Source organism: Saccostrea cucullata, unplaced genomic scaffold (assembly GCF_032062105.1).
Source record: "Saccostrea cucullata isolate Sc308-1 unplaced genomic scaffold, CSIRO_AGI_Scuc_v1 ctg756, whole genome shotgun sequence".
NCBI classification, from domain to species: Eukaryota; Metazoa; Mollusca; class Bivalvia; order Ostreida; family Ostreidae; genus Saccostrea; species Saccostrea cuccullata.
Genome location: NW_026930876.1, coordinates 123,154 through 136,653, shown reverse-complemented (window position 1 = coordinate 136,653; position 13,500 = coordinate 123,154). Strand labels below are relative to the sequence as shown.

Genomic DNA, 13,500 nt, shown 5'->3' with positions numbered 1-13,500 from the left:
ATAAAAGTCATATAGTAAAGGTTCAATTATCTCTTACATCACATCATCACCAATCTTTTTCAACCTATGACCCTTGTTTAAAATATATACGCATGTATTACAGCAATTACCATCTTTTCAGCTATCAACATCATGTCCACTTTCACGGGATTTAAAACGAAAGTAGAATGGTAGATGAATACCGATCCCGATCAGAATTAAGACGAAGAAAAACGGAAATAAAAAAAATTGAGGCGGGAGTATAAAATCGGGGCGGGCGAGGATGAGAATCTAGGAATATTTTTATTATGGCCTTACGGGATCTGTAGCGTTATGGTCAAAGACAAATATATAAAACCTTAACGCTACAGATCTGCAGCTATCTAACTGCTATCTCAAATACCATGGATATGTCGAAGCCATTTGGAGGTCTTGACCATTTATTCAATACAAGTTATTTTTTCCCCTTATATCTCAAATACTCAGATATTTCTAAGTATTTTTTGGGTCCTATTGAATTAAGGATAACAAGTTTCAACTATATTTATAACAACATTTGTGTTTCTATTTGTTTTCTCTGTGATAATTCTTTGAATTTTTTTCTCTGTGATAATTCTTTGAAAGTTAGATGAGCTGATTTCTGAACCATTCTACTGGAATGTAAATTTCACCAAGCAATAGGCCAGGAGCTTAGGAGGCCTACTATGCATGTAAATCTCGTACGTCTGTTTTAGTGTCTGACACTAAGGAGGCCTTATATGCATGTAAATCTCGTGCATCTGTCTTTGTGCCTGATGCTAAGGAGGCCTAATATGCATGCATATAAATCTCCTGCGGCTCTCTTTGTGTCAGTGGGTGGGAACTATTGAAATTGACCTGGGAGGCCTTGTGTAATTTAAAATCTATTAGTCTACATTTTTAAGATCTAAATTTAAAATTTTATTTCACACAGAAGTGGAAATATAAGGAATCACTGTCTAGTTAGTAGAGTATGCCAGGGACGTCATAGATAGTTGGAAATGTGGGATAATTTTTGCATAACAGCCTTTGCCCATTATGCAAATTATCCCACATTTCCAACTATCATTGATGTCCCTGGAATACTCTAGCTACTAACTGGACAGTGATTCCTTAAATGAATAAAATACATGTATTCACATGAATTACAATTTTTTTTCGCAAATTCTCCTCTCAAAAACAGCAATGAAATAATTTATGCAAGCATCCCAATAATAGTGAAGACTCATATTTTGTTCAATATCATACAAATTATGGTCTCTGAATAATGGCTAGGGATTGGGGCAAGATATACTAGTATACAAATATTGACTGGGGTTGAGGGCAACATTTATTATGTTAGCCCCTGAGGAACGAAATATTGCCCAATGCAAAGCGGAGGGCAATATTTTCGTTCCGAGGGGGCTAACATAATCAATGTTGCCCGAAAACACAGTTAATAACTGTTTTGTTTTATGAAATACAGTACAGAATTAAGTTTTTTTTATTGTGAAGAAACATGGCAAAATGAGACATAAACAAAATTGTCTGTTTACTTTTATGAAGAAAGTGTAAATTTTTAAGGTACTAATTAGCGTCTGTCTACTCAATCCTAACTGTAATTTCTTTTCCTGAGTTCCGCATAAGATTTCCTTAATACTGAATTTAATTTCTCATTAGAATGGCTTCCCAAATCTTCCAAGGAAATGTTAGTCGCTTTATCTTCCAAGTAGTCCCGGATGATTTTCATGGCCATAGATATTAAATTTGAAGTGTTCTTGCTATTCCTATTATCCAGCAGTTGGTCAATCTCTGCTTCCGAGGTGTCCGCAAATCTAGCCATTTTTACCTGTTTGTATATTTGACTTCAACGACGAGCCTATTGTGACGTCACATTGTTTTTGGAGTTGTGAAGGTTTAATTACGTCACTTTTTAGAAATCTTCCAACATACATGTTAACCTATTGTGATGAAAAATAGGGAGATTCAGACCTCAAAAGCGGTAGCATTGCGCGTGCGTTGTTTTACGCTTGGATTATCGATATATTTCATGTAATATACATGTATGTACCCTTAAATGAAACCTACAATAATTAATCTTAAATATCAACTGCAAAGAAGAAGACAGAAGTTTGACATAAATTGTACAAATTCAAAAAAATTTCATGCTCATCATTTTGCTTGGATTGTCTGTTTAAGTAAGCCTTTTGAAAAGTGATCTTTGCCAATATAGCCTAGAAGCAATAATTCTGAATGTTCATTAAGTTGTTAAACAAAACAAATGATGACATGGTTTAAACTTTATCTAAAACAAGTTCCTATCTTTCGTTATATAAATCAGATTTCCCGCGATGATCGGAAATGAAAGTAGAAATCTTGTGCCACATGACTTGGTCAATCAAGTGATTTCTATTGACTTTATTGATAAAATTATGAGCTCCAATGCTTTTATAGACGATGCCAAATGTTTTCATCTAATTATTAAAAGCTGTATCTCCTTTTTCATGGCAGTGATGTTGACTAAATTTATCGTAACCAATGTAATCACTGGTAATCTTGAGCTGTTGTCGTTGTCAAATTCGTGCTTGAAAGCTATGTACACATCACTAATAAAAAAGCGTTTGTATGCTTCTGAGTCAAATCATGCGATATCTAATGAGATTTTATGAGAGTGGCTTCAAAAATGGATACCCAAGCGAACCAAAAATACTTTAGACGCAACTTTTGTAGAAAAGCGGTAGATTTCTGAATTAAATCGGTAGGCGGGAGGTGGAGTGAAAAAGCGGTAGACTCCCGCCTAAATCGGTAGAGTTAACATGTATGCTTCCAATAAAATGAATTTAACAGAAAAGGTGGGGAAATTCTCTACGCATTATTCCTAGCCGTTCAATAGTAAAAAAATATTGACGGTCAATATTTTTCAGGTGGACAAATATTTCAATTATCTACTATTTGTCTATATAGAGTTATATAGTGAGAATATCTTACTGAATATAACAATATTTTGTATTCAAAATTTTAAAAATCTGAAGGAAAAATATCTAGAAGAGCAGGATGAGTAGAAAAGGTTTCAAGGTTCTATTAACACAGCGCATCTTTTTTTTTTTTGAAAGGTAAATAATTGATAAGTAAGTATGTGTTGTGTTGCTTATTGAATCTGTGATCCAAGAAACTGGAAGACAAAGATGGATAGATAAGGTGTATTGATTAAGGTAAATGAAATATTCATCTGGTGAGTGGGGCAGCTCGAGTTCTCTGGCTCTAGATACACGGTGGATAGGCTGTGATGTATGATGGGATTTGATAGATAGACTGTGGTGCATGATGGGATATGTTATGTCACAAGAAGATAATTGTCCACAGGTATGTCCCATCAAATGTCTCAGTTTATCAGGTGACCCACTGTCTTAAACAATATGGCCATATTGATTAATTCTTTTTCTTGCCTTTTTTTGCATAAATAATATATTGCAGTTTGGGAGATGTGTATGATTATAGGAAGTATATATGTAATAGTTAGGTCATTGTTAACCAATTTTGTTAGAAAAGCCAACAAAGCAAATTTATTTAGATGGTGATGTAACATTATGCATGCATGCATATTATAAGATTTTTTATTTATTACAAAAACTTAATTAGATTATAGCTTTTTAATAAGATTATAGGACATCAATAGGCTTAGCTGATTTATCTGTAGATCAAAGAACAGTAAGATGTTTGTCTAGCTGTCTGTCTGTAAAACAATACTCCTATCGTTAGAGTCCAATTTCAATAAGACTTTGTACATACACAAGTAGAATCTACTAAGATAGATAATTCTAAATATCATTGTTTGATTTCATCACAGTGTTGCTATGGTTCCTAGAAATTGAAAATTCTTTGACATTATTTCAAAATACTATTCTTCCCACAGCTATAATCCATTTTAATACCACATACTATATAGGTGAACTAAATACTAAGATGGATAATTTAACATACATGTATAATTTTTTCATTGCAATACAAGGTGTTGTCAATTTAAGTTTTACTAAAATATTAGAAATTTCTTTTAAATTCTTTCAAAACTTTCTCTTCCAAAGTTTTGGTCCAATTTCAATACTATTTGGTTCATTATTAGAATTAACTACGATACAAGAATTTATATTGTGTATCTTTTTTTATAATCAAAGTGTGTTGCCTTAGTTACTGAAAATAGAAACTTATGTGAAATTCTCTCAAAATTACATTTTTTGGTGGATTTCAATTTTTTTTTTTTACAGAAATAGAATATGACTATAAGATAATTATGTAATGAAAATGTTGACTTAAAATAATCTAAAAAAAAATCTACATAAGATTAAAATTTTTTGAACAAGGCATGAAACACAGACACCTTGAAAATCAAAGGTTGGGATCAGGTGCCTAGGAGGACTAAGCATCCCCTGTTAAACTGTCACACCTGACCTAATTTCTTTAAATTGATCAGATAGCTGGGGCATTTTATAGTTTAATTCAATCTAAAAACAAAAATTTAATGAAATTGGTTGTCAATGAGTATTAATAAGTTCTATTAATTTAGGAATTAAGTTTTTTTGGGTACCATTACTAGAACTCATGCTTAGCAAGAGCTACTGGTCCAGCATAAAGGTACTAGATTAAGTATACTGGTAGCTTTCTACAGAAAATCTTTTATACACCACAGAATACCAAAAGTTCTACCAGGGAGAGAATTGCAAGTGTTAATTGTGATAAAAGTGCTAACATGTCATAGTCAATTTTCCTAATGTACCTCTGTCATGCTTGAGTTTGTCTTATTGAATTTAAAATCCTTAATGTTCATGTCTGTGCTTTAGTTAATTGACTGAAAGGGGAATATAAAACAAGTGAAATTTCTATTGTTTAGTTTCTTTGCACTTTTAAATGAAATTTGGGTGTACTTTGGGAAATTAAACTTTTTTCGGCAAAAAAAATTCTTGGTCTACATTTTTTTGGCAGAGCACTGCCTGAACTTTGATGAAATAATGACTATAAAAAATTACATAATTTTCATGTGCTTGCACTTTTAAGCAATTAATTTATGATATGAATGAAGACAGTTCTTCAATGGCCTCTTGGGGTTATTAATGTATTGTTTTGTTTTGTTTGTTTTAAATTTTCCTTTGTAAAACTATAGTGTGGTGTTAGAAAGTAGGAAACAAGATTCGTTTGAGAACAAAATGGGAGTCTGTTCTTATAACCTCAGAGGTACAGGGATATGGACTATGTAGGAGTCATTTGATTATAAGGTGTTTTGAGGAGGGGTAAAAACAAATTATATGTGATGGGAAACACTACACAGATTACTGGAAAAGTTATACTTGTTCATCAAGTCCTAGCTCTTAACGTAAGTAAACATGTAGCTGACCTTATGATACTTTCATATTGAATTTACACATTCTTAAAATCAATTCATTAATATTTTCTAAACCCCTAAGATTCACTGCAATTCACTCTTTCTCCCAAAAAAATTTTGTGGTAAAAATAAAATTCTAGCAGAACATATTTAGATCATTCCTCTCTGACATTTGCTGAAAGTGTTCATTTGCTTTCTGATGAGGTCTGCAATCTTAAAATTTGTCATTTGGTCAAAGATGAGTATAGGGAAAAACACATTGAGATCAATTTGCCAAGTGTCTGTATGTCTGTCCATCTTGCTAATTGAGACCTTTAAAATAGTTACTGTGATCAAATGAATTTAAAGTGGACCTTTGAGCTGCTTTTCAGAGATTTCATACTATAATTATTAATGGGGTCATCATTTCTCAAATTCATGTCCAAGCAAATTTATATTATTTACCGGGTTAGTTCATCAGTATTTCATTTTGGAAACTACATTAGAGGAATAATAAATGTCTGAAAAATCTATGTAAAATGACCCTGCAATGACAGCAGGTCCAGCATAACTCAAATTAATGTGCAAGCATCGCTATGAGTGTAGATTCAGGTTTTATGAAACTTGGACTGATTGGTTTCCAAGGACTATGAAGAAGCAACAATAGGAGTATGCTATTATAATTATCCATACACGCAGAATTCTACATGAAGAACACGGTTACAGTTTATAAATATGAGACCTAGATTAAATACTGTACATGTATAAAATTTGTTTAGTACAAATACGGATAAGATTAATTCATGTGACAGTTTTTTGTAAATAAAATTCATAACAACTCAATGAAAAACACATTGTTATAATGAACATTGATATAATGAGTTTGTGGATATAGTGAACTGATTTTGAGCCCTGTAGAGGTTAATTACAGTATAATGAACTTTCAAAGATCTCAAAATTAAAATGAATTGAACTGCAACTTTATTTTCCTTAAGAACTTGTATATAAAATTCAATTCATTATGAAACCTGTTATCCAAGGTATCTTTTGTATTAATTGCTTTTCTACCATTTTCAGTACTAATACTTTAAGGAAAATGTGCATATTGCGAATTGGCTATATAAATTAGTTATACGAATTGGTTATACACATATATGGAACTACGAATATGGTGAAGTAAATTCACAGGTTGATCCTCAGGACTTCGCTATAACCTAGCTAGTTTAACTATGCTTTAATTTAAATGTTGGAATTGTGAAGATGGTCACGTAAGGGTTATCCTCAAATTGATTTGAAAAAGCATTGTGAGTCATGTTAGCTTTGTGACCCACTGGCCTTCATATAGTTTGAGCATTTTGTTTCATTGTGAAATAAGATGTAACTTCCTTTATGTCCAAACTGTAACTTTAACAATCATATCCTAAATTCGCTCAGCAGGCAACAATAATAATTATTATACTTTCATGTTAAATACTAAAATCTGATTGGTTTAGACGCAGTTAACAATCCGTTCGATTACCCTGAGCCTTAGCAACACACGTGACAACGGGTAACACAACGGTAATGCCACATGCGTGGAAATTATGCGCGTACGGTTCACCGTAGAATTTAAAACGTCAGTTGCGCGTTTGAAAGAACCGGAATTAACTTGACGTCAATAAAAGCTTGCGTCCGATATAGCTTACTTGAAAACAACAAACGACAGACGATAAATGCTTGCGAGTGTAGGAAACATGCTTGCGAGCCAGAAATAACGAAACTTTATATGATAAATGACTCTAATTCGAGTATCAAACAAACAATAAAGAGATTAGTGAACCGGTGAGTGTGAAAGCTTTCTATACATGAACATAAAGACGATCGACGTTTTTTTTTTTTGCTGACGTTTAAATCAATAAGACATTCAGTATAATAAAATAAATGGTGCCTGTTTTGTGAAAGTACCATTTGAAATTGACACCCCTCGGAAAACCATTGTCAACCTCCGCTGACGCGTCGGTTGACAATGGTTTTCCTTATGAATTTCAAATGTTAAAACCATAATAAATTTATATAATGAAAACTTTTATTATGACATTAAAACATGAAAATTTCTGTTTTGAAATACAATGATTTGAAATATAGCAATTATAAATGTTGTGGTTTATTAGGATTACGTACTGGTTTATTGAGTGGGAGTTTTAGATTAAGGAGGTCATATTGACCTGATTCAGATGTATAATTCTGCATTTTTAAAAAAATATTATGGAGAAGTTACTAGTACTAATTGACATGTATAATTCAAAATCACAAAAAGTATCATTATCACAGAATAGCTGTCACACAAGAAAAAATACTTTCTCAAGTCATTATTTTATAGACCAGTCATTTCATTTATGTCTGAATAAATGCCAATTAAAATATTTAAACTGAGATTGTTAACAAATACACAAAATGAAAGGGATAGAAACTTCAGCTTTAAATTAATTAACAAATTGACTGTAGGACTTTCCTTTGTATTGAAGGCATGAATATTTAATTAAGTACTATCTGTTGCTATGGGATACCAGGGTACATAACCCTATAAGGAGTGTGTACAGATTAATTAAGTTGCAGTGCCATAATGAAGGTAATATGATATTAAGTGGTCACTTAATGGTGATCTGTTTATCCAAAATCCTAGAGAATATGAATCCCCAATAAAGAGGTGTCATAAATAATCATATCCATATATTCATGTGTCATCCGTCAAACCAATAGGGGAAAAATGGATTTCACATCAACTAATCCTGACAATCATTGAACAGCATTATAGACATTTCAAAACCAGTAGAATTAAAAAGTATTAACTGTCCAGCACATGGAAGGGGTCTAATGAATAGGTGAATTTAAACTGTGATATAACATTAAAATAGCCCATTGTTTTGTGTAAGCTGTTTTGTAAGGAAACTGAAAGCTGATAATCTTCTCAGTATATTAATATCCTCTGGCTGCTAAATGTCAGCTCGTAACTCTGTGTACATTGGATAGCGGTGATGGTAGGATGCTACCAATCGTTCTCTGACTCGGTCCGCGTATTGAAGGATAATGCATGAAAACATCTCACATCGCAAGCAGGTTAGTCAGACTCTCTTATTTTACTTAATTAAATATCCACTGTTGTTACTTAATAATTTACAGGACTCAAGAAGTAGACTAGCTTAATCTAGGCTTTGAACAAATTGCTAAAGAACATGAGTAAAAAGTACCTAAAGGAAATTTAATCATAGAGATGAAATTGTCAATTTTAAAGTATATTAAAGAAATTGTGTTATGTCGGTCAGTAAATGCTTTACCGATATTAATTAATGACAATGATACATGTATTTATAAAAGTGGCATGTTTAGGTCTTGTTTCTAATTGTATTGAATGTGTTTGTAATGTTGTCACATAATATAGGCTTATGGAAGACAAAACTTAACAATTGCATTGCATGTAACATCTAGGCTTGTCTAAAGGCCTGAATAAATATTACTTCCATTTACTCGGTATAATGTGGAAAAATGCTGTTTGCCTAAAATTAAATATCCAATTAAGAACTTCTTTAAACCATTAGTGCATACAATTTTGCCAAAGTGCATTGGCATTTAAGTGTTATAATTAGGCTGTTTTAAGCTGCACATTTTTAATATCATTGTTGCAAAACTTCAAAGGGCTTTAATGATACAGTAAAATAAGAAGCTTTTAGAGGGGTATTTCAATATTGGATGATTTGTGGACCATAAAAAGATGAAATATATAAACATTTCTGTCTGAACTCTCATTGATTTCCCCCTAAAGTATATTTTGTAAATTTTCTGGTTTGATACGTTTGTTATCTCCCTTTATGATGCTTACCGGTAGTAACTAGAAATCCATATTAGAGTTGATAATGACTCCATAGTTGATACATAAGTCAGTGTTATGAATCCTTACTTATGATTGTCATTCTTTGAATAATAAACAAATATTGATCATCTATCACGTCTTGTGCTTAAAGTACTTCTTTATTAGCAATTTTTCCAGTGTTTTAAATGTTACAGTATTTCATTTATAAAAGAGCACTAAATCATCTTCATTTGTGCGGAATTGAGATTTGAAGAAACTCTGTTGTTAAAACTGGAAATCTCATATTTCTAAACATTTATAAAAATTGAGTAGTAGAATGATGGAATGTGAGATGTATATCCCTCCCCCCCCTCTCTCTATCAAATATGTGAGAATGCGCACTGGTCTGTCTTAGACATAATTTTGGCGGTGCACGTTCATTTGGGGAATTGTTGGTTTAGCTTCACTAATAAATTAAGATATTAAGAATTAACAAAGTAAATGAATTTGATGCATGGTATGAAAAATTAGTAAAACAATTAAATATATGTAAAATAGGTATCAAAAGTGAAATGGGAGATATTTCACTGATGATAAATATATGCACAATCCATAACATGGTATAAATCTAGGAGGAATTGTATACAGATGCATTGTTACAAACATGCAGGTCACAAACCCTAACAATGGAGGAGGAAGCTTTATAGACTTGTTCTTTTGGATACTGTTGAACAGCAGACTTTGTCAACTATCCTAGACAGAGGACCTTGGCTGTGTGTCTGAAACTCAGTTTGTTTTGTTTTGCAAACATGGGTCCTTTGCACTTTTGCCTCTAGCTAAGAGCAGTATTGATGGTCTGCAGGCACACATTCTTTTTCGATGCATTTGAAGACACAAAGGGTATAAAAAATGTTGGATCTAGTACAGAATTAATTGATTGAATGATTAAAGTTCTGTGTATTGGGCCGTTGTGTTTTGATTGTTTTACAGATAGCATTCATCACTTCTCCACATGGTGAATTTGTTAAGAGATCACCAGATCTGATATATTTTAATGCTTTAAGCTAATTGTCCTCTTTTCATACCCCATCACTATAGGTGCAATTTAATCTTTTGTGTCCCATGTATTTTGTCTCCAAGTTGATATGGAGCCTGAACACATAAAAAAAAAAAATAATATTGGAGCAATTAACCATAGCGAGATTGATGTGTATATCTACATGTTTCAATCATAGTCCAGCATGGTACCTTTACTAGGGAACAGTCCAGACCATTTCAGTTTTTTATATGAGTTTTGTTTTTCCTTCAACTTTTAAATTCTTCTTCACAATTGTTTAGATAAGTTTATGGGCTCAGAAAGAATTACAATCTTAATGGCTGTTATGAATAATCAAATGGAATTGTAACTGAGGGGAAATCAAAGGCACACAGTGTAATAAATTTGGAAATATCCTGCCAGTTGATTCAATGGATTACTGTTTTTAAAAGAGAAAGTGGACAATCTGATATACTAGATGTTCATTTAAATTTTGGATATATTGATATGAATATTATTACTGACTTATTCTTATAATGACTATAGCCTTTATTCGGTGTTTGTTCAAGATACAATTTGTTCCTCAGTGCAGTGAATAAAATGTTGATTCAGACTGAACAGTGAAAGGAATTAAAGTCTTAAACATTGTGAACGAGCTAAGATATTGTTTATATCACCACTGGGACTTTTAGCATATACAGACAATCTATGATTATATGCCATATGAGGAGGGAGACAGCTATTTGATATTACACTGTATTCCTCTAGCATACTTCTGAGGTCCAAAGAACTTTTTCTGATGAGCGAAAGAATATTCCTGGAAAACTAGAGTTTTAGCACATTCAGTTACTTGTGAGGAGATGACATGAACAAAGCCATTAAATGTTTAATGGAAGATAATCTGAGAAAGATATAGGGATATTTATTCAGGTGCAAAAAAAACAACATCACAATGGCTGAACCAGGATTTTGGCCTCCATTTGACCAAAAATTGATGCGATTGCCTAATGTAGAAAGACAAAGGAATAAAGAGAGAGAGAAGGAAAACCAGATATCTATAGATGTGGTAAGGTTAATTATTAAGGTCCCTTTTGTTTTGATTATCAAAGGGAATATTTTCCTCTCTCTGGCTAGCCTATAAAGACAGCACTCAAGACTTTCATCCTCTATGGCGTAAAAAGTTTCTCAAGTCATTATACTGGTCTATTGTTGTCCAGTGGAAATGAATTTAAATTTACTTGTATTATACGGGATCACAGGCAGATTTTAATTCGCTTAGGATTTGCAGAACAGAGAAATAAATAATATCCAGGTTAATTCTCTTCTCAATGTATGGATCTTTGGTAAATCTACAAAGGGGATTTTCTTCTTTGTAAAAGTAGAACAAAGTAAAGCCATGAAATTTATTTTAATTTCTTAAATTTATTGTTTACTCTCAGTCTACAAAATGACCCCAGATTATTGAAATGCGCACGTCTGAATAAAAAGAAAATAAAATTATTTTGATGATAATTTGGTTAACTAGCTTATACACTAAATTTTATTTCTTCAGAAATTTTGAGCAACTTACATGTTACAATGTGTGGCAGTCAGGCAGGTCTGATACCAGTGGTCAAATAGTTCTGTTGGTAGAACACCAGAGGTTATGTTCAAATCCTGGTCTGGTCTGATGCATTGTTCTCCCTTGCTAGTTACATTTGGTGCTGTGCCATGTCCTGGAAGTGACAAGTTATTTTTAAATAAAAACAAATTAATTAACCAATCAAAAGACGTAATTTCATAATAACTATCGGTTGCAACTTTCCAGGAAAGAGTCACTTTTCTGAGAACTGGCAAAGGGGTAAAAATGTTTAAGGTCAGGGAGGTTAACCATGATTTCATTCAACTGATTATTATCACTTACATGTCTAATGTATTTTATATTTCATTGCATAACAAATAAATCATGGTTATTGCCAGTGTGTTGTCTTACTTTATGTCATGGCTGCAGTTCCTAAGTTTAAGGTAAAGCACCTGGAAGTGACTTAAAGACCGGTTGGGGAGGCATAAAAATCTTTAAGGTCAGGGGACATGAGTTTGATTGCCAGTGGCCAGATGCGTTGGTAAAGCACCTAACATGAAGGCATTCAGGGGACCTGGTCGAGACCAACACCTTTTTTTCCCAAATGCACAAATTCATGGTCAATAAATGTATGTTTGGCTGATAAGTAGAAGAACCATTTAATTTATTTTAAGTACAATTATTATTAAATGAATTTTTAAAAAGTGCACTTTTTCGGAATGTGCAGTTAATTATTCAATTAATATGAAAATGCCATGGTTTTGTTGCAGTAGTTGCAAACCTTGCAAATGTAAATTTATTATTAAAATTCCTATATAAATTTTAAAATGTTTTAATTACTAATTATATCAGCAAAACTGGTGGGTTGAAAAGAAATTTTATTTAAAAAGTGTTATATGTTTGGGAAATTTAAATTCGTATCTTCATGCAGTCTGAGTTTGTAAAAACTTAATTTTCCCTTCCTTTCACTCCAGGTCAGTCTAGCCTATTCCCATATTATTTAAAAGTGCTAAGAAAAAATATTTTGTTTTTGTATTTGCACTTCAGAGGGTTTTTGTATATAGATAAGATTTTTATGAAATTAATGTGAAATTTAGTGGAGGCTTTAACAGTTTCTTCCAAACAGATTATCCTTTTGAGTTTTAACAAAATATGTGTATATACCTCCTCTTCTCAAATCTCTATTTGGGGTAAGAAAAGAATGTTATAACTTTCCCACAACAAGAGTAGCCCCCCTTCCTTTCTGACTATATGTGCATATATTTTTATCATTTATCATTTTATCATGATAATGGGTTATGTTATTTTTAGTCAATTTGATGCCAGTATTATCAGAACATCTGTGTTATTAAGTGGCATTGAATTGCCTCTTTAATTTTGATAATACAGGTTGATTGATTAGTCAAAATTTTAATATGGTATTGTTTAAACCTAAATAAACATAACATTGATTCTTATGATAGATTGGGGACTCGGTAGGATTGCTTGGCTCAATATTCTAGATGTTAAGATCTTCCCACATCATCATACATAATTCAACAGAATGAGGGTCAAAGGTTTTAGCTCACCTAGACTAAGACACAATGTCGGTCAGCTATGTATTTGAATTTCCATTTTAGTAGATGTTCCTTCTCATCTCGTATTTGAATTTCCAATTTTTTTCCCAAAAGAAAGGTGTAAATTTCCCAATTTCCATAGCAAAAAATTAATTAAAAAATAAAAGTCCATGAAACTTAATCGCGAAAAAA

The 13,500-nt window shown here is 32.2% G+C and overlaps 1 protein-coding gene across 9 annotated transcripts in view; it reads left to right on the top strand.

The window, feature by feature from the left end:
* LOC134230410 (dual specificity tyrosine-phosphorylation-regulated kinase 4-like) overlaps positions 1-13,500 on the top strand; it is a 53,448-nt gene that overhangs the window by 24,415 nt on the left and 15,533 nt on the right. The window contains exon 1 of one of the 9 annotated variants that reach the window (XM_062712229.1): positions 8,294-8,425. The exons of 7 other annotated variants lie outside the window; for them this stretch is intronic. In XM_062712229.1, the coding sequence (XP_062568213.1) occupies positions 8,396-8,425 (30 nt within the window). In that variant the 5' untranslated portion in view covers positions 8,294-8,395. Of the gene's footprint in view, positions 1-8,293; positions 8,426-11,004; positions 11,258-13,500 lie in introns of those variants that run through there. One more of the 9 variants, XM_062712224.1, reaches the window with a different exon arrangement.